At 45.2% G+C, this 27,769-nt stretch overlaps 1 protein-coding gene across 4 annotated transcripts in view; it reads right to left on the minus strand.

The window, feature by feature from the left end:
* The window catches only part of PCDH15 (protocadherin related 15), a 638,687-nt gene that overhangs the window by 18,626 nt on the left and 592,292 nt on the right, over nucleotides 1–27,769 (minus strand). For all 4 annotated transcript variants that reach the window (XM_058421490.1, XM_040070932.2, XM_058421489.1 and 1 more), the window contains 5 exons: nucleotides 22,283–22,498; nucleotides 18,299–18,387; nucleotides 8,958–9,134; nucleotides 3,534–3,752; nucleotides 886–996 (listed from right to left, as the gene is read on the minus strand). In XM_058421490.1, the coding sequence (XP_058277473.1) occupies nucleotides 886–996; nucleotides 3,534–3,752; nucleotides 8,958–9,134; nucleotides 18,299–18,387; nucleotides 22,283–22,498 (812 nt within the window). The remainder of the gene's footprint in view (nucleotides 1–885; nucleotides 997–3,533; nucleotides 3,753–8,957; nucleotides 9,135–18,298; nucleotides 18,388–22,282; nucleotides 22,499–27,769) is intronic.

Here is a 27,769-nt window from a genome sequence, read left to right on the forward strand (position 1 = left end):
ACTCACTCCCTACCTGCTACAAATATTATTCAAGCTGGGCTCTTCAGAACTCCTTGGTTTTGAAGTATAAATAGAATGAGGAATTGTGGCAAAGCTTATCAACATCCCCCCCAGTATCAGACAAACAGTAATTGGCTGGAATATTTTCCTACTGAGGGTTAAATTGTTATTGGAGTCCACCAACTTCAGGTTTACAGAGGCATGAAAAGAGAGGCAGCCTTGCAAGATTATTATTTTATGAGCATGTAAGAGGTAGAAGATGCGTTTATTGAGCTACCAGGGGTTTCTCTGCTTTGATAGCTCCTTTAATTTCAATATTTAAACAGGTTTAAATTTAGAACAAAAAAATCCCCAACAAATGGAACACTTCTTAGTATAGGAAATGGGGACTTTGGGGCAGCAATTTTCAGGGAATTATCATTTCAGATGTGTGCAATGGATAAGAATGAATGTTTTTGGATATGTTTAGTCAACAGCTTTGGAAAACGTGGAGTGCTGGCCTGGATGCGCCAAGGAATCCAATCCTGGCAGCAGTGATCCACTGTAGGATCTTGCTCTTAGGAAAACTATCTGGTGACCTTTTTTCCCACTTAAAGTCTGTGAAAGGTTCCCCCATGCATTACAAGAATAAATTGCTTTTTTCCCTCCTTCCAGAGCCAGCCTATTTCTTTTCTGGATGTTGGAGAACCCCAGGCAGCTGGGGAATGAAAAAAAACTTTTGCACAGAGACTGCCTGAAGCGATTTCATAGAATCCCAGAGTCCTAGAATAGTTTGGATTGGGAGGAACCTTTAAAACCCATCTCATTCTACCCTCTGCCATGAGCAAGGACACCTCACGCTAGCCCAGGCTGTGATTTTCTGGATGGATCTCAAGGAATACTTACATGGTGCTGTCCCCAAGCTCCTCATAGAGGTTGTTGGCCACGGCTCCGGTCGGTTTTCCTGCTGGGAGAGCCATCTGGATCCTCGCAGTCTTGGCACACTCAGCCTGTCGTCTTTGGAGAGGAGAAACACTCATCAGGAAGAGCCCCAAACGCCCCCAGGGAAAGCCAAAATGTGAGGTTTTCTATGCTCTTGCCCTGTGGTTAATAAACATCCCTGGATTTTATCTTCATCAAAGTAGTAACATGATCATCTTCTCCTGGATTTTTCAGCTCCTGGTTCTTCTGTTTTCGTGGAATCCCAGAGCTTCCCAAGTCCCAGAATGGTTTGGATTGGAAAGGACTTTAAAGCCCATCCAGTCCCATCCCTGCCATGGGCAGGGACACCTTCCACTGTCCCAGGCTGCTCCAAGCCCCAATGTCCAACCTGGCCTTGGGCACTGCCAGGGATCCAGGGGCAGCCACAGCTGCTCTGGGCACCCTGTGCCAGGGCCTGCCCACCCTCCCGGGGAACAATTCCTGCCCAATATCCCATGATGTGGCTGATACACCCCAATGACACCGAGTAGCCATTGAAATAAATCACTTTGAAACTTATCACAGCAGGAGTTCAGGAGCAAGTTGGATATAGGAATTAAAAAAACCCTCTTATATTTAAAAATTTTTGAGAACAACATCTGTCAGTATTCCTGTGTAAGCTGGGAAAAAAAACAAAGCTGGAAATAAATACTTACTCTTTGAATCTGTTTGGTTGCAAAAAAAAGAGATAAAAAGGAAGGTTAAATAAATTCTGCTTCCAACAACTGCCCATTACAGCGACTCTAACAGGAGCAATAAACTACAGGCTACTTAATTATTCCACACATCAAATTCCAGAATTAATGACTTGTTTTAAGAATCAGAACTTCCAGAGCTGAACAGCGTTTGGCTGCTATTTTTGATCCCTTGGAAACAATTCTATAGTCAGCAGAAATCCGAATTACAGCAGGGAATGAAAACAAGACATGAAAACATGAATATTTCTCCTGATTTTTCTTAATCAGACAGATTTTTAGACTTGTTTCTTTATACTGAATTATTTTTATGAACAACATAAATAATATAATTGTTATTTTATTTATATTTTCCCATTTTGGTATTTATCAAAAATGTATATAAAATACTTTTAATAATGATGGAGCATTATTTTTGGTTATTATTTAGAAGATGCTATTCTTTTTTGATTAGTAAACAATAAATAATTTATAAGTACCTTACAGGTTTGTGCTGTTACTGGATGTCAAAGGAGTAATTTTTAGATTTATTACTAAAGAAATATTTTAGGAAAAATACCGAGATTCCTTTGCAAAATGAGTGAAAAAGGCTGGAATGCAAAAACAAACCATAAGGCTCTGGATTTTAAATTAATTCTAAAATTCCTTTCATTTTCTTTGTCATTCTCCATAAAAATACAATTTATTCACAATGGTCTGCTATAAATCCCACTCCAAGTCAGATTTCTAAATGGGAAAAATGGGATTTTTGGATGAAATGAATTTAAGATGATTCCTGAGAGCTCCTAAAAGAGATTGATGATGTTTGGATAATCTAACAGATATCAAGGAAAAATGAGGCTCTTTCACTTCTTTAAGGAATCTGTAATTCAGATAACAGCCACCAACGAATTGCAAGATGAACTGCCTCATGGAAGTAAATTTTCCGTAGAATTCTGGGACAGGAAGAACAGTTTGGGAATGATCTATCTCAACAGTGCAGAATTTAGTCAAGCTCTTCTTTAAAAGACTCAAAATGGAGAAAAGAGGATGTGAATATAATCATTAATTAAAGAATAAATCAGTGAATAAATGGATTTATAAATCTATGAACTGGAATATAAGGTATATGTAAATGTATGAATATAATATTTAATTAGATAATAAATTTATGAATATATATCTCTCTATATCTACATAAATAAATGAACATGGAGCCTTTAAGTCCAAATGCAGTGATTTTAAATATGATAAAATAAATATTTCCTGAAAATTTTAGTTGAGAGGAACTTGTTGTAGATGTTGATTTGAATTAATTTACCAGCCAATTACTGGAATCTCTTCAGAGTATAAGAGTCAAGAGGAAATATCAAAAAAAATCTCTGATGTTGCCCTAAAGTGGCAGAAAACCAACTCTCCAGGAAACACTGCAATTAAGCAGCTCAGGAAAAAATATTTTAGGATTTAAGCAAAAACATTAGAATCCTCTAATTTGATTTTTGATTTAATTTCTTGAAAAAACACCTTATTCCTCAATTATTTTTTTTTGGTATGGAATTCAGCTCTGAATCCTCACTTCTGTGCCTGAAACCTGGGTTTTGAGCCAGAGTTTTGGCACAAAAAATCCTGAACCACGTTAGGAAGCCCAGGATGCACCTCCCGCGTCCATCACACCAAGCACTGAGCAACCCTTGTGGGTGAGAAGAGGATTAAACCCAGAAATCAATTTATATGACAGAAATATAGATAATACATACAAAGCATTATAGAAATAGGCAATAATAAGTGGAAATTATTCTCGCGATGGGGAATAATTGTCGAAGCGGCTCTGCTATGAAACGCATCCCCTCTGCTAGGACGTTACAAGGCCTGGGAGAGGAGGAGAAGGAGGGTACTCACTGCCGGTAGCTGACCATGACGATGAGGATGGCTGGCATGCAGCAGAGGATGATGATGACAGCCAGCGCCAGCAGTGCCCCTTCCGTGTAGCCCACGGCCTGCGCCTGCTTCTTCACGTTGGCCACCACGTCCGGAGTGCGGATCTCCAGGATTCGCCCACCCTGGCCCAGGTAGGGCTGGAACTCCTTGTTGATATCCAGCAGTTTGCCATCCAGGAACCTTCAATGGCACAAAAACACCCCAACATTAGAGCCAAGTTCATGAGGAGAGTTCTAATTACGGCAGGTTGATAGCCCAATAAAGTGCAAAAACGTCGTCTTTGTGGGCTTTGGAATAGTGGCAATTCCCTGTGATCCCAGTGCCAAGGACAATTCCAATGTATTTAACACAGTTTAAACAGGAGGGCTGAGATGAGTTTATCCTGATTTCCAGTAGCACCAAGTTCTCACTGGCATCAGAAAGGCCTTGCTTTGTGCTTTTCCTTCTCTGCTTTGATCCCGAGGATCAACCAACCCTTCCTGGACACACCCCAAAGGACCACTCTGCCCAAAAGATCACCTTCATCTGGCCCAAGGCAGTGGTGGAGTCACTATCCCTGGAAGTGTTAAAAAAACCTGTGGATGTGGCACTTGGGGACATGAGGCAGTGGTGGCCTTGGCAGTGCTGGGGAATGTTGGATTCGATGACCTCAGATGTCTTTCCCACTCTTAATGATTCCATGGTTGCTGTTACCCTAAAATCAGGCAAATTTCAAAGGATTTGCTCAGCTCCTTAGGGAAATTGTTTAGCTGGCTGGACAAAAAATACATTGTCCAAGGACTTAAATTCTGAAGGAAAATAAAAATCCCTGGATCACTCCAGAAGTGAGGACTGAGTGTCTCACAAGCTGCCCAGCACCAAAGACCAAAGTAGGAGATGTGTTAGGATGGAGGATCCTAAACAGTGGGAGCTATAGCAGAATTCCAGATCCTTACATGTAGAGCAGTTCTCCTGGAGAAAGACTAAGGTAAAAAAACCTCCAGAAAACTTCAAATAGAAAACAACAAGCTTCTGTAAGAATTTTTGTGTATAAACTCTGAATGTCTACAGAAAGCCTGAGATAGCTTTGATTTCCTTACTCTGATCATGAGACAGAAATCCCACGCCTCAAATACCATTTCTTCAAGGGCGGTAATTTCCTACAATTGACTTCCACTCAGATTAATTTCCTGATAAATCCTCGTGGCATTTCTTGTCCCTGTTTTTTATTTTGGAATTTTGGGGAGAATCCTCATTGTTTTGGGTGTGTAATGGATGAACTGGATCTCATCGCAAGCAGAACAGCTCGTCCTGAATTATGAATTTGGGCTGGTCTCACGGTACTGAGGGCAAACAGGCTGCTCACTCCCACCCTCACAAAGGTGTCTGGAAGAATAATTCCCATTCCTGATGTCTTCCACAAACCATTTCCTTGCTAGTTGAGAAAATATTCCTTTTGCAACCTAAATGATGGCATAAAGTGGATATAAACATTCTCTTGCTGCTCACTAGATGTCACTGGTGCATGTCCCAGGTCCTTTGAGCTGGCAAAAGCTTTCTCAGCAGGATGGCATTAAATCCCTGGATGACTTTAACTATCTCTCAGTTGAAATTCCGCTGGCATTTTCCCGACAGAGCCTTTTTAACAGGTTCGTAACTCAGCCGTGAGCGTTTACTCTGTGATGGAACCTGACATGTGGTGCAGGAGCTTCACAGTTTCCTTTTAATGGGGGACATTTTCCACTTAATTTATGCAGGAGGAATTTGTTGGATTCAACTGGTTTTTATGCTCCAATAAATCAAAGCCTCTTCCCTTTAAAAGATAGGAAAGGAAGCTGAACGTTTCGGTCTGGGAAATTATCTGAGTAGCCTCAGAGTCTTTTAGAGGTTTGTGGAAGAGGAAGGACATAGTGAAGTACAGGTACTATTCAGACCCATTTTTGGGGTGTAATCAAACAGATTTGGTGCAAAAATCAGATGAGGAGCGGCTGAGGGAGCTGGGAAAGGGGCTCAGCCTGGAGAAAAGGAGGCTCAGGGGGAACCTTGTGGCTCTGCACAACTCCCTGACAGGAGGGGACAGCCAGGGGGGGTCGGGCTCTGCTGCCAGGGAACAGGGACAGGACAAGGGGAAACGGCCTCAGGCTGGGCCAGGGGAGGCTCAGGTTGGACATGGGCAGGAATTTCTCCATGGAAAGGGTGCTCAGGCCTTGGCAGGGGCTGCCCAGGGAGGTTTGCAGTGCCCATGGCTGGAGGTGTTGATGTGTGGATGTGAGGGCATGGTTTAATGATGGTCTTGGAAGTGCTGGGTTAAGGGCTGGACCTGATGAGCTCAGAGGTTCTTTGCAACCTAAATGACTCTGTTTATGAGATCCCTGCTTAATAAAAACTTCAGGTAATCAATCATAACAGTCTGAAGGGAAGATATGGATCTCTCATCGTGTATCAATTTTACAAAGTACAGGACAGGGAAAATTCTGCATGTCTTTAGAGACACATGGGTTCTACCCCCTCGCACTGGCTGCTACATCCACAACTTCTAAATCATGCCTTTGTTTTTCAGCCAAACATTTTCCTGGAATTATTGTAGGATTAATATTATGGATTACGGGAGCCTCATGCTTTGGTTCATGGTGACAACTGTGACTCCATTCAGCTGCTGCTTGGGGACTTGCTGTGTCCACCCTTTTCTCCCTACTCCAGCTGCTTTGGGTCTGGATCCCTGACTCCTGCCTTTATCCCTATAGTTCTCCACCTGCTGTTCCACTTCATCCTCAATTCCCCTCTCATTTGATCTTCACAAATAATTATTTTTAAACAGTGGCAGGTTCACAAGGAATTCCATTGAATCAGAGCCTCCACTCTGCTTTTGAAGCAGGAACACAGCAGGTGTTCCCAAAAAAGCCCCATTCTGGAAAAGCCACAGGGATCTTCCAATACACAATCATTTGGTCAGGTGTGTAAAAATCCCAGCTGGCAGAAGTCACTAATTCTGTGCTGTTGGTCCTGGATACATAATGGAATTGTTGAACACTTGGAAAATCACCTGTGAGCATTTATCTTCCTTATCTTATTGGTAATTAAATGTTTAAAACAGGATGTTCTGTTTCTTTTGGACTTATTCACCCTTCTCCCCTCATATCCAGTTTATGAAATGATCCTGTTTCCCACTGATCCCTTTTCTGTCAGATCCAGAGCGGATTCTTGGCTGGCAGAAGTGTGGTTGAGATTCGTGGCTTCCCAGTGAGGGGACAACTGCTGCTGAAGTGTCCTGTGACCACGGCAGGAGGAACCCTGAGCCATCCCTCTGAAATCAAACTCCCAGGAGGGACCTTTATCTTTTTAGGAGGTTAAAATCTTTGTAGATTTGGGTACATCCTTGGCCCAAATCTCCTGATGTTCTCCCACTTTCCAGAGAAAACTTGGAAACAGCAGCTGCAAAACTCTGTCTCCTTACTCCAGTGAGCTGACAGTCACTCACCTCTACCCTAAAGCCAGGGAAGCATTCCCTGGGATTTTTCTGATTTAAATATATAAAAGCTTTTGAAGAGAAGGAAAAAAGCCCCTAAAAAACTGAGTGTGCAGGCAGAGGGAGCATTTAAATGAAGTTGTTTCTCAGATGAATCCTTCTTCCCTTCCTGTTGGAAAATCTGATTTTTAACCCGTCTTAACTCTATTCTGCTCTGGGTACTTCACTGGACATCTGAACATCCCTACAAAGACATTCCAATATCTTCAAAGGGTGCCAGAATGAAGAGGGACATTTTTTTCTGACCATGAAGAGAGTCTGCAAAGGGAAAAGTTTGTTTTTTCCTGGAATTCAAAGAGCCAACTGCCTCCCTGTTCAGATAACAGCTGATTTACATATCCTGATAGCAGTGGATTTACTGAGAGTTTTCCAAAGGGAGGAGGAAAAGGGTGTCAGAACCTTGAATAAAACTGGGAAAAGATCACAATGCCTCCATTCTGGAAATGACCAATACTGGACCACTGGACCACAAACACCCAGAACATCACTGAGACCTGAGAAGACTGAATGACCATGGGGATGCCTAAAAACAAATGCCAGAAGGAAGGAGGCTCTACTGCCACTCCTCTGAGAGCTGTTATTGCTATTAATTATATGCCATATAAATTTTTAATAGAAAATATTCATTTTGTTTATATTCCTAGTTCAAAAAAATGATGCTGGAAGACTGGAGTGGATGCAGAGAAAACTTTAGGTGATTAAAAGAATTAAAACATAGCCTGAAGCAAAACTTCTCAAGAATAAAAATACAGGGGATAATGCGAACATGAGCATAGACCTTGGTGGGATCCAGAAATTAAAAGCACCAATGGATGCTTTAATTTAGCACCCAAAGTTATAATAAAACTGAGCCTGGAAAAACTTAAAAAGAGACTAATTTTTGACAGGAAATTAACCTGCAATAACAACCCCCAGGTTGTAGTTGATTGGATTTTCTGGTGCAGTTGCTTTGCTGACAGACATGTTCCAAGCAGAATTAATCTGGGGAGTTGCCAAACTTGCTCAGACTGATCCCACTGATCTTTCCCAGCTTATAAAATCTGAATATCTGCAGGACTTTCCTATGCTGCAGTTCACCTACAGTCCAGCAGGAGCTTGGGAGAAGCAGCCCTTTTCCAACCCCATTTCCCTGATGTGGTTCACAAGCCTTTCCCTGCCAGGCTGCTCAGGACATGCTTAGCACAGGAAGATCCCAGTGGGGTTCTCACCGAGAGAAAAACCAACACCAAAGTGGAATATGTGCAAAAAAACCCCCAAACAAACTAAAAAGTTGTTTTTTTTTTTTTTTTTTTTCTTTAGAAGGAGAACCTGAGTTGCATTTGAAGAGCCTGATCTCCTGTGTGGAGGTGTGCTCTGGGTCGTGTCCCAGTCTGTCCCTTCCCTTCCCTTCCCTTCCCTTCCCTTCCCTTCCCTTCCCTTCCCTTCCCTTCCCTTCCCTTCCCTTCCCTTCCCTTCCCTTCCCTTCCCTTCCCTTCCCTTCCCTTCCCTTCCCCAGAAAAACGGATTCATGCTCCAAACAGAACCTGTGAGAGGCCTGAAGGTCAACACTGAAGCACGAAAAGCCTGGAGATCACACAGGACTCTGGGTAGATAGGAAGGAAATTCCTTGGAGGAATTTCAGTTGGAAGCTTCTCCACAGGGTGGAAAAAGCCTATTACAAGCTGTCATGGTGACAATGTCTGAGTCATGTGGATTGGGAAAATTTAGCCCAAGGCACTGGACTGCACTAGCAAGTGGCAAATTCCCAAGTATCCATAGGGGATATCCATGCAGCAGCTGTTTCAATGGATTTTTCTGTTCCTGTTATGCTGAACCAGTTCCCAACAGACCAAGAGATTCCCAAACAATCCGTGGAAACAGGGAGATCTACAAATACTCACTTGAACAGTTCGTTCCTCATGATGGCTCTGTTGGTTTGCGGGTCGATGGCGTAGACCATGAGGTCAGACTTGGTGTAATCCTCCTCAGAATATCCATCCCCAAACCTCCGTGCTCCGATGGATTCCACCACCACCGTCGCCCCCGGAATCTGGTCCTGGATGTAGCGTTCCAAAATCCTAAGGGGAAGACAGAGCTGGAAAGCTGCAGTGGTTGATTTGTGTTGCTCACCACTGACCCCAGCCCAAATGAGGTACTGAAAGGCAAAACCCATGGGATGAGAAGGATTTTGACCTTCAGAGCACTTTTAAAAAGGAATTGCTGTTCCATGTAACCTCTGAAATGCTGAACTCCTGAGAAAAGCTCAGCAGTGCTCGGAGAGGTCTCCAGAAATTGTGTCCTCAAGTCGAGCTCTTCGTATTTATGACCCCAGTCGAGTTTTAAACGGCTCATGGGAATCACCACCTATACTTCACACAAAATCCCCCTGTCAGCCTTTTATTAAGTTATATGATTCCAGCACTTCCATTCCAGCCTTCTACAGGGTGCATTCCATAAATTTTCACCCAGAGAAACAACCACTTGAACGATTTTTGGTGGGATATTTCATCCAGCCCTCCGATATCACACAGCATTTGAGGGGCTGCAACACCTGCTGCTCCAAAAGGCACCAGGTTTTACAGGCAGGAGGAAATTGGAATATTGGGCTGACACTTTCACCGCAGGAAATAAAATCAAATAAACTGCAGCAGGATTCCACAAGCAGGGGAAAGGAAGGCTGATAGAATTTAGAGATAACAACAATATCAACAAAAACAACAACAACCAGGATTGCTAAAGGTTGATGAGGTTTCCAGTGTGGGACTGAGAAAGGTTCACTCAAAGCCCACAGAGAGTTTCATAAGCAAAGGCATAAATGCAAATATCATCAACTCTGCACAAAAAAGAAGGAGGGAGAAATCAACCAGAGCATCTGGAAGCGTAAAAGTTCCATCTAAACTTATGAGAAAATATTGAATTTCCTGTGCTAATTGATATGATCATAAAATCAAAAAGTAATAGCGGAGCTGGGAGGCAAAAGCAAGGGAACTACAGGGAATGTGTTGTCTGATACATCAAGGATGCACCAGGGTGTGGAGGAAGACATATCTCCCACAAAAAAGGACATCAGTGACTTTAAGGTGTCACTTGTTTAACACAAAACCTTCTGCAATTGCTGAGGTTACATTTTTGCTGTTGCGTTTTTTTCCCTGACACAAGACTTCCACCAGCTCCTGATTTTTCAACACTCCTGATTCACATTTATCCAAGGAACGTCTCTTATCTTTGTGTGGAAATTTAGCGTGCCCTTAAAACCTGTTGTAAGCTTTTAAGCTTTTCTATAAGATCTTGAAAAATTCAGGTATGTCAAAGCCAGGTCATACCTGAGGAGTGAATATATGGAATTACTGCAGAGAAAATAGGGATACAGACTGGCTGACACGGTGCTTGTGGAGTGCTGTCCTCTGAACAAGCTCTCCTGTTGTCTGCAGATATGGAAAAATGCTTATCTCTGCTTCTGGCATGCTCTGCACTGCCAGCCAAGGTGAGAACCTGTCACACACCTCTCAGCAACAAAAATTCCCCCAGGGAAAACCTGACAGGACCAATCTGGGATATGGAGATTATAAAACCCCAGCAAACATGATGGGAGTGTAAATGGCTAAAAAGAAACCACAACCATTCTCAGAAGCGTGTTCAGCACAAGGTGTTAGGACAAGCACATAAAGATCTTGCCTCCGTAATTAGCATTTAATCATCTTGTCTTGCTGCAGGAGGAGATGCTTTTCAGGGAATCACAGAATCCCAGAATCCACCCTATGCCTGATGCCCACCTTGTCCCCAGCCCAGAGCACTCAGTGCCACCTCCAGCCCTTCCTTGGACACCTCCAGCCATGGGCACTGCAAACCTCCCTGGGCAGCCCCTGCCAAGGCCTGAGCACCCTTTCCATGGAGAAATTCCTGCCCATGTCCAACCTGAGCCTCCCCTGGCCCAGCCTGAGGCCGTTTCCCCTTGGCCTGTCCCTGTTCCCTTGTACAGAACTCTTGTTATACCCAAGACAGAAATGCTCCACCAGGTTGGAAAGTTATAATGTAGGGTCACTTCTGGCAGAATCCGTTAACAACATTCCCTTTCCTCAGAAATTCCTGGCATCCTGCTGGAATTCATTGCCTTTGAGAATATCTTTGCCTAAAACATTATTAAAACTGAAGAACAAACAGAATGTTTGGACAAGGGATGGAGGGACAGGACACAGGGAATGGCTTCCCACCACCAGAGGGCAGGGATGGATGGGATATTGGGCATTGGGATATTCCCTGGCAGGGTGGGCAGGCCCTGGCACAGGGTGCCCAGAGCAGCTGTGGCTGCCCCTGGATCCCTGGCAGTGTCCAAGGCCAGGATGGATATTGGGGCTTGGAGCAGCCTGGGACAGTGGAAGGTGTCCCTGACCCTGGCAGAGGGTGGGATGAGATGGGTGTTAAGGCCCCTTCCAACCCAAACCATCCTGGAATTCTGTGATACCACTTCCTGAGAAATGGGTACATTGCAGCCATTGGCTATAGTGACAGTGCAGGAAACCACACAAAGTCCAGCAGAATGACAGCAGTGTTCCATTTGAAACACACAAATTGCACATTTAGGTTAAAACAGAGAATAAAATCACACTGAAGACTGAAAAGTTGCAATTAAAGAATTCACTTAAAAATAGGGTAGTTTTCCCTGTAGAGTTTGAAAAATCCTTCAGCTGAACTTGTGATGCTGAGAACACTGTAGTGTATTACAAGTCCTCTGGAAATGGCTACTTGCTTGTGTTTACTCACAAAAGCCAACCTATTTTAGATTCCTACTTTTAAGTAAGAACAGCATCCACAGTTCTGCTGTAATGATCAGCAGAATTCAAATTAAAATTAGTCTGTCATTCATTAATCCCACAAGGGTCATTCCCATCCTCCCAAGCGGTGTGTTAGAGGTGGAAGCAGGAGCAGAACAGGTGTTGAGACTTTCCAACTGCTCCAAGTCCACTGGAGCTGCTCAGTAGTGAGGGAAATGCCTTCCAATGTATCCCATTAGCACAGCTCTCCCAGTTCCCAGCACTGACACTGGACAAGAGGAGTTGATCTGTCACTGAGGGATCCTGAGGCCCAAAGTTCCCCGAAAATCCTGAGGTGATTTTTTTTTTTCACCTTTAGATGCAAAATAAATGGAAAGGCAAAACAATACAGGGGTGTTGGTCTGCTGAGCTGTCCCTTGGCTGGGAAATTCTGCTCCATGAAGTCCCAGAATGATTTGGGTTGGATGGGACCCTACAGCCCATCCAGTGCCACCCCTGCCATGGGCAGGGACACCTTCCACTGTCCCAGGCTGCTCCAAGCCCCAAAGTCCAACCTGGGTTTGGACACTTCCAGGGAACTATTCCTTCCCAATATCCCATCCATCCCTGCCCTCTGGCAGTGGGAAGCCATTCCCCCTTGTCCTGGCACTTCCCATTTTTGGGAAAATCCCATCTCCAGCCTTCTTGCACATCCCCTGTAGGTATTGGAAAGAGGCTTTCAGAACATTCCTGAACTGGTACTTCCTAGAACATCCCTGAAAGCAGCAGATCAAACCCCAAAATCTGGGATAAGGCACCACATTCCCAGCCTGCTCTCAGTGCCACGTCCATGTGTTTATATCCACACCTGAGGTTGCTGTATCCCCTTCCAGGCAGACAAGAGCCTGGAGAACACAGGATTAAATTTAGGTGCTCACCCTGGCACCACAGCAGGAAGTTCTTTAGGAATTTAACAACCTATTGTGTTTTTGGAGCACATGAAATATTTTAAGAAATGGGGAAAAAAAAGCCCCCAAACATTCTTTCTTTCAGGACTCAAATTACCAAAGACTTGGAGTGAGCAGTGTTGAAGACTCAATATCCTGCATTATTTTTGGCCAAAATTTTATTTCCCAAAAATAAGCTGGTGCAATAATAATGGTAAATTTGTATTCTAGGTATTTGAAAATACAAATTTGGCAACCATGCAGAGCTGAGAGCATCCAGCCCCTGCCATCAGCATCAATACAGACTTTTCAAGTGCTTTAATTAACTCCTCAATTCTGTTCCACTTCCCCCAAATTCTGGCTGTGTGGAGTCTTGTGAGATTAATAATTGACAACGAAATCACTGGATTTTCAACCGGACTTTCCCAATGAGACAAGAACCAGTTCCAGCCCCTCTGGTGCAGTCAGTGATGGATTTGGGGGGATACACTGGAGCCCCAGCTCCCAGATTTCTTATTACAACATAAATAAAACTCAGGGAAGGGTCTGCTCATCCTGCAGTGCCTAGGGTTCATTCCAAGCTTAAAAACATCCCTTTTTTATAAAACAGCCTTTTGCAAAGGTTATTTTTCTATCACATGTGTGCCCAGCAGGAAGGAGCAGCACAATTCCCACTGCATAGAATAACTTATGTAATATTTCATAATAATATTATTAAAAATATTCAGAAAATGACCCAGAACCAATGCTTTTATACCCACTTATCCTGATCCTATAAAAGCAGGGAATCAGTAATCATTAAGGCTGGAAAATGCCTTTAAGATTCAAGTCCCACTGTCACCCCAGCAGCACTACAAGCAGATTGGTTTGCACGCCAGAAAGGAAAATTGTTTTCTTACACACTGCTGAAGCTGCTTTCCCTCTCTTTGTGCTCATCCTGTAGAATCCTGCCCTCCAAAACCCCTACACACACTCCAACTTTTTATTTCAGCCTCATTTGTCCCAGTCGCAGAAGGAACATTGCGCTCATCCAAAGAATAATACCCAGGGACATCTCCCCTCTAACCCCGAGGACAATCTCCAGATCTCAGCACAAAAGGGCTTTTCCTGCAATTGTCAGCAATTCCCGGGGAAAGCAGGAGTTTACAGCTTAATCCACTGCAATAGAGAGCTTTGGGGAGATCCATTGCCACCACAACGCCGGGAGTTACGGAGAGCAGGAGCTCGCTGAACCAGGGCTTCCCAGATGCCAGGGCGAGTGACAAGCGGGAAAGCCGGAGCTGTAGAAGTTTTGGTCCCTATTACCCAACTTAATAAAGGTGGCCTGTAGTTATTAACGATCCTGATTGCTCAGGAGGGAGGGTGGAACTGGCTCTGTGAACGCTGCACCAAGCCCTGGGACACTCTCCCAAGCAAAGCCAGACTGGCTGGACATGAAACAGCCAGTTGGTGACAAATGTCCCCTCAATCTATTTATTTCATCAGATTGGAGCTATTTAATCCAATTCAATCAATTCTGTTATTATCTAATCTATTCCTTTTCTAAAGTTTGTAATTTAATTTGGAATGAAACATTACAGTGTGAAGAAGTGAGAGAGAAAAAGGGGAGGGGAGGTGGAGTGGAGGGACAGGAGCAGTGACCCCAAAATGTTCCTGTCAGAGAGGTGAAGGGTAAAGGGTAAAGGACAAAGCAGCTACAGCTGGACCTGTGACTCAGGAACGTTCCATAAAGAGCAGGAAAGCACTCCACTCCTCCACAGTGGAGAGGGCTCAAGGGCAAGGTCACTGCCACCACCCCAACAGTCCTGTCAGCTGCAATTAGACTTAGTTCAGCAATTAGCTGGCAAAAATCATAAAGTGAGCAGCAGAATGTGACTTCTGTGGGAAACGTAATGAGACTGAGTGACTTATACCCTGCAGCTGAGGTGTGATCATTTTTTACCAATTCAGAGACTCAGGAGAAAAAAAGCCAAAAACACAACTGCAGGGAAATCATCCACATCTGAAATACTTCCCTGAACTGTGTGTTCCAGCTCCCACATATAAAATTTATTGTCTCATATACTATGATTAGACATAAAATCTTATGTGATGCACAATGTACATGTGCTGTATATTACGATCTATAATTTACAGCAGTATTTACTCTTTAAAGTGCAGCACAGTTTCTGTGCATTAAGTAGAGCTCCTTTGAGGAATGATGGCAGTCAGCTTTAGATATGCAAACTATTAAGTCGGAAGGTTCAACGTTCATATTCCAAAAAACTCCCTCAGCAATAACTCCAAGAATCAGCACTTGATTCTACATTTGGATTTTCAGGAAAAAGCCTGCCTGGCCACTTCTGCATTGCGCTAGAGGGTTCGGCATGGATCTTCCATAAATGGGAACAGCCTCATTCTTTTCAGAACATAGAACTGACTGAGAAAAGCATAGCTGAAGTGAGGGGAGAGACCCAGGAGAGATGCACGAGGAAGACCTGGGGATCTGATACACTGGGGGCAGCAGGAGGAGCACTGGCAGCAGGGCAGGGAGCGATGGTGCCCCTGTGGCCAGCCCCGGAGGCACCTCTGGAGCGCTGTGTCCAGCTCGGGCTCCTCAGCACAGCGGGGCCAGGGAGCTCCTGGAGCGGGGCCAGCGGAGGCTGCGCAGCCGAGGAAGGGCCCGGAGCATGCGGGTGCCCGGGAAAGGCTGAGGGAGCTGGGGCTGTTCAGCCTGGAGAGGAGCCCCAGGCGAGAGGGGCCCTGAGCCCTGGGTGTCCCTGTGTGCAGGGAGGGCTCCCAGCAGGGCCCAGGCTCTGCCGCGGGGGCCCGGCAATGGCACCGCAGCCACGGGCAGGGCCTGAGCCCAGCGATTGCCCCGGCACGGGAGGCACAGCTTCTTCCCTGGGCGCTGCCCGGCCCTGAGCACATTGTCCACACGGCCTGGGGGGGCTCCTCCCTGCGGCTGCTGCAGAGCTGTGTGCGCACAGTGCTGTGCCCTGGGCTCTGGGATGGCCCTGCTGGAGCACGGAGGGGGCACCGGGTGCCCGCTGGGCTCCCTCAGCCTCAGCCATCCAGTGACTCTCTAGATTTGATCCAAACTCTCATTTTAAGCCACTCCACTATTCCAGCTCAGAGGAACTGATGTGATATCTCATCTATACAGGAGTGTGCAGAAGAATTCACTTCCCAAGACAGTTCTCTTCCCTGCAGGATGGGAGAAGCTCACGTCTCTCTTGGCAGTGTGGATTATCTGACTTTAGGTATGGCTTTAAGCGGCCCTCACACGGAAACGAGATAATTAAATGCTCTGAGAACCACTTTGGCTGTTTTATTCCAGCTGAATTTCAGGAGTGGGATTCGATGATGCCTCTGAGTTGCTTCCAATGGAGGACATGGTTCGATTCCATGGGATGCTGTTCCCTGCCCAACAAACAAGCACTCCCTGAAACTTCCATATTTCAAGAACACTCTGGCATCTGTCTCTGCCAAGTTTTCTCAACGAAAGGAGCACACACTGAATTCTTCATGAAGCCTCAGCCTATTTTCTCTACCCCTTCTGCAGCAGACAGAAAGGGGTCTCTCTGCACAGCTGTAATTAACGTGGGCAAGAGAAATGGCAAATGGAACATTGATGTGCAGCCCAGAGAACAGGGAAAGCTTGATGAAATTAAAGCAGTTGGAGGAGAAAATTGAATGAATTCAAAAGATCCTACTGGGAGTGTCAGGGAAGAAAAGTCCACTGTATCCCTCAAAAAACTCCTAAGCCAAATCGAGATGCTTTAAATCTTCTCTTCCCTGCTTTGCTCCCTTTATGTGGAACATTAACTCCCACCCCATCTCTGGCTGTGCTGAGTGTGGAAAAACTGAATTATATAATTCTTATTACCTCATAACTCATCGTGAAAATGGCAGAACCTAGTATAACTTCTCCTCCAAAGTTGTTTAAATCACTGTTTATTTTATTGTGAAAAATCACTGTAATTCCACAAATGACCCATGTACCCCTTCCCTAACAATCCCCATCACCATCTTTTGGCTAAATGTTCTATTTTCAGGGATTTATACTTGCCAAAATGAGAGGAGAAAGAGCTGAGTAACCAGTGTAGTGACTAATTAAAGTCACAGATCACAGAATGGTTTGTGTTGGGAAGGGATCTTAAGAATGATCTTGTTCCAATTCCCCTGCCATACACACGGGACACCTCCTACTAGACAGGGTTAATAGCAGAGTTTTCATCTTTTAATTAATTACACATTAAATTTTTATGAATTACTTCATTATTTGAAGTGGCAAAACTACTTCAGTCTGAGATTCCAAATAATTTGGTTTCCCTTTTCCTGTGGTTGCATACAAAAAATCGCAACTTCTTGTTTTGTTTTTATGGGCTGCACGAATTATTGAACCTGTATAAAAACAGGGAGAGGGTGATCTTTTAAATTTTGGAGGAAAACATGAGGAATTTGAAGAGAGCAGTGAAATAAATAGATTTCTCTGTGAAACAGACCTCTGTACCCAGCTACAAAATGATTTTTGAGTTACGTGCTCTCTGCAAATATTTTCAGGAACAAATGGGACAATTTGAAAACAAGTTGATGTAAATCTTCTGGCAAAGATTGTCCCTGAGAACTTATTCTTAGAAGAGAAATTCTCCAGCTACACTGATCTGCCCGTGGTGTTTGTGAAGGTAAAGACTTCCCAAGCTGATCTGGAGAACTCAAAACCTGATAACATTGTGGGGGGGTTTTTTTCTTGTTTTTTTTTTTTTTTTTAAACTTTGTACTCATTCCAAAGCTTTGTTCACTGTGAAATGCAGAACCACAGAATGGTTTGGGTTAGAAGTGACCTCCAAGGTCACCAAGTCCAACCATCAACCAGCACCACCCTGTTCACCACTCACCCATGCCCTCATGTGCCAATTCCACGTGGTTTTGAACACGTCCAGGCACAGCGACTCAACACTTGCCTGGACAGTCCCCTCCAATGATGAAATCCGCCTTTCCATGAAGAAATTCTCCCTAAAATCCAATGTAAACCTCCCCTAGTGCAGCCTGAGGCTGTTTCCTCTCCTTCTGTCATTTGTTACCTGAGAAAAGAGCTTGACCCCACCTCAGTAGAGCTTCCTTTTAGGAAGTTATTATTCCTATTTCTAGGCAATCCCTCCTTTCAGGAAGTTATTCCTTTCTAGGCAATCCCTCCTTTCAGGAAGTTATTCCTGGTTCCAGGAACAAAAACAAGCAGGATGGACCAAGCCTGTGGGAATCTGAGACATGCCACTCATCACTGATTGAAGTGACAACAAAAAGACAAGGATTGGTTATAAACTATTTCCTACAGCATTTTCTCTCCCACGTTGGCTAATGCCATGACAGCAAGTAGAGAAAATTGTCTCAGTGTTACAAAAGAAGCCAGAAGTGCAAACCTGACCCCTGGAAGTTGCTGCTGATGCGGTGTCTGGGGGCTCTTATTGACCAGACAAAAAAAACCCCTCCCTCACTCCCTGATGGATCCAACCCCAAAGCCAGGGAACTGTCTGATATTTGGGGAGGAAATAAATTGATTACCCAATGAGTTGGTCTTTGTTTTGCTCCACAAGGGTGGGAGGAACGTTGGAGACGATCACTTGCATGTCCAACTGATTGACCACGGAGACCTGGAAAGAAAAGAGGGAAATCCAATCGGCACTGCCAGGCACAGCCTTCTCCCCATCCAACAGCAATGGGAAAATTCCTTTCCTGCCTCCACATCACACCCTGATAGCCAGATTTCTCCCTCTAATTCTAAAGAGGAGAGCTGGGAAAGCTTGCAGCCAAAGCCCATAAACATCAAAGATTTAACTGGAATTGTAATTCCAGGTCTGCTTCGGAATTATGGATTTTTAAGGTGAGGACAGCAAAAGCTGCTCTTAGTTTAGACTTGGCTTAGAGAACCCCAGATCTCCCACAGGCTGTACTCAAAATTACTTCTGAGCATTTGGGTGGTTTGGATGCCAGGAAAATCCTCCCTTGGAGCCATGCAACGTGCACCAAGGGAAATGGAAATTCAGGATTAATTCCACAAAATCAATGCTGCTTTGTTAGAAAATCAGGAAGGAAATTGTTCATTTACATTGAAGTGATCAGTGAGAGGTTTTATTTTAATCTCCAATTGTTTAGCGTCTCCCTCTATCATAAAACTGCACATTTTACAACTGAGATTTTCCCTTAAAAATAAAAAGAAAAACAAAGCAGGAAAAAATGCTCCTAATCCACTCAATCCATGTGTGATTTGTTGGAATAAAATTGAATTTCAGTTTTCCACCAAGGTATGGAGTGATCTCAGAGCAAATATCTGGCAATTATTGTTTTTTTACTATGAACCCAACATCACTCCAATCCTGCAGAGGATTCTGGAGGAAAATTTGGAAAACTAGGCCAATGTTAAAGCTGATAAATTTAAAAATCAAGGGTTAGTTGATTCTTAAAGAAATAAACAAGCCCTGATTTTCCAAAGAGGAGCCCTGGAAGCACAGCAGCAGAAAAGCCTGATGTGCTTCCACATCAAACACTGATTCACCAGCTTTGAAGCTTAATTCAACTTTAAATATTTAAATGTTCTTGAAATGTCATCGGATGCCCTGATCAGCACGTACAGGCTTCTGTGCAAGAAACACAGAATTATAATGAGCTCCAAATAAATTTCAGACTAAAACCATGCAATGGAACTGGAAAGCAATGATTAATTTAATAGAATTAATTACATTAGCCAATTCAAGCAACCACTGTGCACCCAAGAACTGAAAACAGCGTAAAGGCAACACTAAAAACAAAGGCAGTAATTCCTTTACTATGGAAGAAATCACAATTATCATCACTTGTTCGTGTACAAAACCGGGGATAAACACAAATTCATGACAAGCTATAGGAAACCAAGTGTGTTGGACAAAAATCAAGCGACGTTTGAGGTTTCCATGGCAACATTAACTTGCTTGTTATCCCCATTTGTAAAGGCAGGCAAAGCAGAAAATTGTTGGTAACCTCTAGCCCACGAGTGATATCCCTTTGATCCCAAGCTTCGCTCATTAGGCACTTCCCAAGTTTTAAATCCAGCAAGGCAGAGCCTACAAAGAGTCCTGATTGTGATATGGCACCAATGGATTCCTGGGAATAGCTGGGACCCGAATGAGGAGGGGCCCTTAAAACCTCCTCAAACCCCAATAAACGTTTGATCAAAGATGATATCTATGACATCATAAAGATGATATTGGTGATCTCAAATAATGATAGCGAATGTCCACTATCCGCACTTCCTCAGCACCTTTAGGTGCTTCCTTGCAGAAAACTCATTTTAAAACATAATTCTTGTATCTCTTTCATCTCACAGACGCTGAGAAGGAAAACTCCATCGCATGGAAGCAAACTGTCAACCCACAGGTGTCTGACTTGAGCCATCCTGGTGTTCTTCCCATGGATTGTCCCCACCATCACAGAAACCTTTGACCAGGGGATCTGGCAGGTGCTGCTGCTCCCAGAGCTGTGCCAGGCTCTGGGGAAGCGTCCTGGTCCCAGTTCTGGAGGATACCTTGCTCTGCTCAGCCTTTTCCCAGCACTGTCCCTCTGGTGGTGACCTGCCCCTTCTCCTGAGCCCTTCTCCCACTGCAGTCCTACCTTCTTCCCCCACATCTTCTTCTTCTGCGTGGGAGTAATTAAATTAATTTCTCTGTTCTCTGTGCACTTTTTGAGCCAGTTTTGAAAGAAATAACACCCGAGAGCCTGAGCCCCTGACCCCACAGCAGGAAAATCCTGTTAAAATCATGGGAAAGGATCTTAGTGTATGGATCACACTTGATGCATAAAATCAGAGAATCCCCGAACGGCCTGGGAGGAAGGGAGCCTCAAAGCCCATCCAGTCCCACCCCTGCCATGGGCAGGGACACCTTCCACTGTCCCAGGCTGCTCCAAGCCCCAAAGTCCAACCTGGCCTTGGGCACTGCCAGGGATCCAGGGGCAGCCACAGCTGCTCTGGGCACCCTGTGCCAGGGCCTGCCCACCCTCACAGGGAACAATTCCTGCCCAATATCCTACCCAACCCTGCCCTCTGGCAGTGGGAAGCCATTCCCCCTTGTCCTGGCACCCTACCCCTTGGAAATTGTCTTTCTGTATTTCTTTTATCTCCTTCAGGCACTGGAAGGCCACAGTTGGGTCACCCTGAAGCTTCTCCTCTCCAGGCTGAACAATGCCAGCTCCCCCAGCCTTTCCTCCCAGCAGAGCTGCTCCATCCCTCTGCTCATCCTGGTGCCTCCCCTGGCCTCTCTCCAACAGGTCCACGTGCCAGCACCCTAGGCAGGATGGGGCCGGTCTGGAATTCTATCTCCAACTCTTCCAAGCTTCCAGGCCTTGCTGAAAGCAACTGGGTGCCCTGCTCATCACTCAGCCAGACATCATAAAGAAACCCCTATAAATTAATGAGACATCCTTCACTTTCTAATGTTAATGTCGATTCCCTCTGGCTATATTTTAATATCCCATTAGTGCATAACTTACCTAAGAATGCCCCATCATTTTGGGAGGTCAAGCGTGAGGGCATCATCGTTTATGATTATTTGGTGAATTCCTGCAGAACTCACCACACCAAGGATTGTGGCTCTCATCTGTATCCTTTGACAGTGTTCCCATGGAGTGGATAATGCACTCCATCCCTTTCACATTATGCTAATATTGAGCCAATCCATCAAGTTTATAGGCTTTAAGGAAATTTAACTTGGATGGCTGGATTAAGTCAATGTTCTCTGAACAGCACAAAGCCGCGAGCCTGAGGCCTAAAGATGGTGCCAGTTCTGAAATACTGCTTTCTCAGGGACTGAAAGGTTCATTCTCAGCCCAAAATTATTCCTTAACATTTGCAACTAAGACAACTTGGACATGGCCAGCAGGGACACAGAATCATAGAATCATGGAATGGTTTGGGTGGGAAGGGATCCTGAAGCTCATCCAGTCCCACCCCTGCCATGGCAGGGACACCTTCCACTACCCCAGGGTGATCCAAGCCTCCTCCAGCCTGGCCTTGGACACTGCCAGGGATCCAGGGGCAGCCACAGCTGCTCGGGGCACCCTGTGCCAGGGCCTGCCCACCCTCCCAGGGAACAATTCCTTCCCAATATCCCATCCAGCCCTGCCTTCTGGCAGCAGGAAGCCATTCCCTCTTGTCCTGCCATTCCAGGCTGTTGTTCCAAGTCCCTCTCCAGCTCTCTTGGAGCTCCTTCATGTCCTGGAAGGCCACAGTGATGTCACCCCAAAGCTTCTCCTCTCCAGGCTGAACAATGCCAGCTTTCCCAGCCTTCCCCTCCAGCAGAGCTGCTCCATCCCTCGGATCACCCTCCTCTGGATTCACTCCAACAGGTCACAAAATCTTTTGGTTTAAGAAACGAAAAGCTTTATTCTAGTGCCCTCAAAAGATTAAGCACAAGCACTTTATGGCTTTTCTCTAGGTCTGCCTGGAATTAAACCTCCTGCAGTGTTTGAATTTCCTCAGGAATTATTCCGTAATAGTAATCCCTGGCTGATACTTACGAGCACTTCTGCTTTGCTGCTCAGTCCTTTGCCGTAATCGTCAGTGGCAATGACCTGGAACTTGAAATAGGATCTCCTCATGTTTTTGAAGAGCATGGCAGTTTTGATCAGCCCCGTGTAAGCCTCGATCACAAAGCCTTCCTTGCCATCCTTGATGGGGGGAATGATGAGCCTGTACTGCATGGCGCTGTAATTCCCAGTGTCCTTATCATTGGCCTAACGGGGAAAACGAAACAAGCAGAGGCAAACAAGGTAAATATGCACGGAAGGAGTCATTAACCTTGTCCTTTAAATAAAGCTACATCTATGGCCCAGCAAATTTCTGCCACTCTGACATTTAAAACATTAGATCCCAGAGCACAGATATGGCTGCTACTTTAAATGCTTCATTTAACTTGGCTGCACTCGGTTTTGCTTTTCCAGCAATTTCTTCCTCCTCTGTGTGCATTAAACTGCTCCAGAAGAAAGGAAAAAAAATATTTAAAAAGTATAAAAATATAAGTTGACTTTCAAGTCTTCAACAATACCTAAGAACTGCTTAATTCTGAGAAACCTCTACTGCCAAATTCTCATTGAAAAGGAAATATCAAAGAAAAAACCATCTCAGCAACTCGTGCACAGACTTACACAAGAATGTCCTTCATCTTAGAGATATTCTGATGCAGCACAGGTATTTTTGGTGCAATCAAGTAACTTTTTATTAAAGCAAGGAAGGATTGAGTGGCATTCCTGCAGTGGTGCACAGGGACCTGCTGGGCGCCCCAGCTCAGGACACAGAGCTGCCCTGGCACCGTCACTGACCTGCATTAGGATGCAGAGCTGGCATCAACCAGGCAGCCCCAGGAATTGTTATTCCACCTTCCCTGCCCCTGACCACCCCGTGTAGCCCCATCCTGGCCTCTCCAGCCCCATTCCTTATGCTCCTGTTCAACCTGCATCCAGAGGGAAGTGTCTCCTGTGCTCCTTCCAGGGATCAGCGAGGTGGGAGCTAATTAATGCCTGAACACTCATAAGTCTTGGGCACGGCCTCAGCATTTGGGACACTTCAGGATCTATCAGCAGGTTTTTATGGAAATATTGGCGCTGCTCCTGAGGCCTGTCGCTTGAGCTAATGCTGGAATGAAAACCAGCCTTAACTTTGAAAAGGTGCACGTAAAATCCATGGAAAACCATACTGTGCCACAACTTAAGAATGAAACCCAATAAGGGTTTGTGTCAGCATGAAGAGTTTGTAGAATCATGGAACATCCTGAGCTGGAAGGGATTCACAGGGATCATTGATCTGGCTCCTGGGCTCACACAGACACCCCAACGATCCCACCCTGGGCACCCCTGGCAGCACTGTCCAAAGGCTCCTGGAGCTCTGGCAGCCTTGGGGCTGTGCCCATTCCCTGGGGAGCCTGGGCAGTGCCTGAACCCTCTGGGGGAACCTTTCCCTGATCTCCAGCCTGCCCTGACCCAGCTGTCCCCAGTGTCCTGTCCCTGGTCACAGAGAGCAGAGCACGGAGCTGTTTACGAGACACCACAGCTGCTAGAAGAGAATCATCTGTGCAAGGTCATTAAGCCTTCGATAGAGGGCCATTAATCATCATTAATTGTTTCCTCACCAGCACTGAACAAGTTCTATATGGTGGAAATTGTCCCTTCTGGTTTTTATTTTTTTTTTTTTTTTCATTTTCAGATTATTTTTCAGGGAATATCAGCACCAGATGAGGGATCCAGGTACTCAAAGCTGTGTATGCTCCATGCTGCTCCAACTCCTATTAGTCCAGATTCCCAGACAGAACCATCCAGAACTTAAAGGACAATATCCAGCTGGTTTAGCTGGAAAGAGCAGACAGGTTTCATTCAGAGCTGCCCAAAGGATGAGCTCCTGAAATGACACTGGCTGTCACTCATCAAGGACATACAAATGGTTAAATCTCCACTCCCTCTCAATATTTTGCTTTCTTCTAAATTCACATAGCTTCATCTGGCTTGACCACCAAAAGCATAAATATAAAATGTGTTAAGTTGTTTTTGTTCTCCAACTCTGTAGGTTTTTTTAAAGTATTTTAAAACTGAGATTGCTGCCTCCTGGGTGAGCTCAAACCCCTTTATTAGAGATTTTAGGAAAGACAGGAAGGTTAAAAAGCTTTCTGAAATTTATTCTGTTCTGTCAGTCAAAAAAATAAAGATATCAGTGGGCTTTTCTAGAGCATTCCAGCTTTCCAACTGGCAAGGGGAAATACAATCCCACATCCCAGGTCCAGCAGATAGGAGCTTGACAGGTGGAGAGTCAGGAAAATTGTTGGCTTTCCACATAAATAAATGGCTGAAGGAAGAAGTGAATGTGAAAACATGCTATGTCATAGAATCATGGAGTTTTTAAGGTTGGAAGACACCTCCAAGATCACCCAATCCAACCTTTGATCGTCACCTTGCCCATTAAACCACATTGTGCAATCCACTCATTCCTTGAACCCTTCCAGGGCTGGTGGCCCCACCACTCCCTGGGCAGCCCCACTTCCAATGCTCTGCCACTCCTTCATGAAGAAACATTTCCAAATATCCAACCTCAGGTCAAGGAAGTGGAGAGAAACTTTGGCTGGAGAGAAACACCAGGTGGATGTTTGGATGGTGAGAAACAAAGACAAAAATTAAAGCAGCACCTCAGCTGTGCCTGGAGTGCCGGCACACAGGGAATGGCTCCCCACTGCCAGAGGGCAGGAATGGATGGGATATTGGGAAGGGATTGTCCCCTGGGAGGGTGGGCAGGTCCTGGCACAGGGTGCCCAGAGCAGCAGGCTTGGAACAGCCTGGGATAGTGGGAGGCATCCCCGTCCATGGAAAGGGTGGGAATGGATGGGATTTAAGGTCCCTTCCAGCCCAAACCATCCTGGGACTCCAGGGCAAGTTCAGCTCATACAACACATCTCAGGATAAAGCCATGACCAATCCAGCAAAGTCCTGCCTGGCCAAACCCTCTGGTTTATCCACACTCAGCTTTACATGTTGGTAATGGAGCTGGAGGGGGGGAAAGAAAAACAGAATTCCTGCAACCCCACATGGCACACGAGGGACCCAGCAGCAGCCACAGGAGCAATGTCTGATCCAGCTCCTCCAGGGTCAGCTGTGAGTGAGCCAAGTTTCCCACTGAGTGCCCAGGGAAGTCCAAAAAAGGCTCCCCAGAGGTGCCCTGGAGAGGAGCATGACGCCCTTCCAATAAAAAGCCAATTTCTTTGTTAAAATGGATTTATGAGGTTGGTTCAGCTGGGTCAGATGCCCATCATATTTTTAATATTGGCAAATTCTCTCTCAATAAAAGCTACGGCTTTTAATAGTCGCTGCTTTCAATGACACCAGAAATCAATTTCACCTTCAGCATTTCACGCCTGGAGACGTGTGTGACTAAAAACAAACAAAATTTGGATCCAAATTAAGGTATTGATGCTGCAGGCACAGGCATTAAATGAAGTCAGGCATTCTGCACAAAGCTCGGGACACTGGAGCTCAGCACTAATGAGATGTTTAAGTCTTGCAGCTGAGTTTAAGGCATTAAGCTCCAGTGAAAGAGGCCTTTTGACATTTGAAGCTCTCAGCTTGTAAAGTCCTGCAGAGTTCAGGTGCCTCGAGCTGCTGGACAGGCTCTGAGTTAATTGTCACCAGTTCTGAGAGCTCAGTGCCACCCCAGGCAGCCTCAGCATTGTCACAGTTCAGGCTCTTTCCACATCCACCCAGGGATGAGCAAACAGGTGCCAAACAGCCTGGAAAAATGATCAGATTCCAGCTTCAAGCATTTTAACTTTCTTGTTTGCATCCCCCCCTTTCTCTGCTCCTTGGATCAAACCTAAGGACACGCAGCTTGGCAGGACCAGCAGAGAGAGCTTGTGAGCTGCTCCCAGGAACATCCCAAACTTCTCTAATGCAGAGGAAGGATGTTTGCTATTCCTGTAATTTGTCCTGAAGGTAAATATTTTTGACACTTCATTAGGAAGAGATCTATGACATCTCAAGAGTTGCATTATGACTGTCAAAGAAGAGAAAGAGCTGCACTTAATCTTAATATTCCAGCAGCATATCTGCCTTTTGTTCTGTGCAAGAAATACAGATGTCTCCTAAATCCTGCTGTGATTGAGGGCTGATAAATATGGATGATCTCAGGAATTACCAGGCCAAATTCCAGCGTCCTGTGATTGAGTGTAGGTGTGCCCACACAAAGGGAGTTGGGTCAGCACGGCTGCCGCTGCCTCCAGCCCTTTCCCGCCCCCTCCCATGGAGGAGGACGAAGCACAGATCCTGGGGTGCTCCCTAATCCCAGCACAAAAAGCACTGAGAATATTTTTACTCAGAGGGTGGGCAGGCCCTGGCACAGGGCACCCAGAGCAGCTGTGGCTGTCCCTGGCTCCCTGGCAGTGCCCAAGGCCAGGCTGGACTTTGGGGCTTGGAGCAGCCTGGGACAGTGGGAGGTGTCCCTGCCCATGGCGGGGGTGGCACTGGACAGGCTTTAAGGTCCCATCCAACCCAAACCATTCCATTTTCTCAGTGATCACCCCGTTCTTTTTCTCTCCTTTGTAAGAAGGCCCAAGAAACGGCGCCTTTAAAGCATAAATTAATTAATCTCTGGCTGCGTGTGGCTGCACAAGCACAGCTCGATGACAGGACACCCAGGGAGGCTGGTAAACCCCACTCGGGGTGACAGCAGCACCCTGACCCTGCCACCAGAAATCACCAGTGGCACCTTTGGGATGAGTATAAAAATCATCAGTGACTGCAACGCCTGAAGCTGTGGCATAATCACAGATGATCCCGGTTTTTAGCATTATCAGCCCGAGCGAAATCCGGATTTGCTGCTCAGAGTGAAATGCGGTTGTTCATTTGAAACGCTGCCCACCTCCCTCGCAGGGTCACCCTTAACCACAAGCCCGAGGCTGCTGACGGGGCACGGAGAACGGCAGGATTGGGATTGGGCTGCTGAGGGGGGTTTCTGCCTGTTCCTAGCAGATGGCAGCTGCAATGTTCCCAATTAGTGGCTGGCACATAAAGCAGCTTTTGCCGGTAGGAATTTCCAGTTTTCCGGTTCTGACGGCACAGCTGCCACTGACCTGTTTTAGGGGAGGTTTCACTGGGTGTTCCACAGACACCTAACCCTAGAAATCTGGGGTAGCCATTGCAAATTATTTCCTGTATTTCTTCATTTCCATGCTCCTTTACACCCTTATCTGCCTCAGGCCCTTTGGAGCTCCCACTCCTCACCTTGGTTTGCCACTGGCTGCCTCAGAAATTTGTATTTTTTTGACACAAAAGAGATTTTTTTTAAAAAAAACTTGATTTTTAAAAAAATGTATATTCGTATTGAAATCAAATTTATATTTATATTTAATATTTATAACAAAATATACAATATATAATATTTGATTTATATTATATTAGATGTTATTTACGTATATTCCCTCATATTTATATTCATATTGCTTTAAGTTTATATATCACTATGTTACTGATATC

Source organism: Hirundo rustica, chromosome 8 (genome assembly GCF_015227805.2).
Source record: "Hirundo rustica isolate bHirRus1 chromosome 8, bHirRus1.pri.v3, whole genome shotgun sequence".
In the NCBI taxonomy this organism is placed as follows: Eukaryota; Metazoa; Chordata; class Aves; order Passeriformes; family Hirundinidae; genus Hirundo; species Hirundo rustica.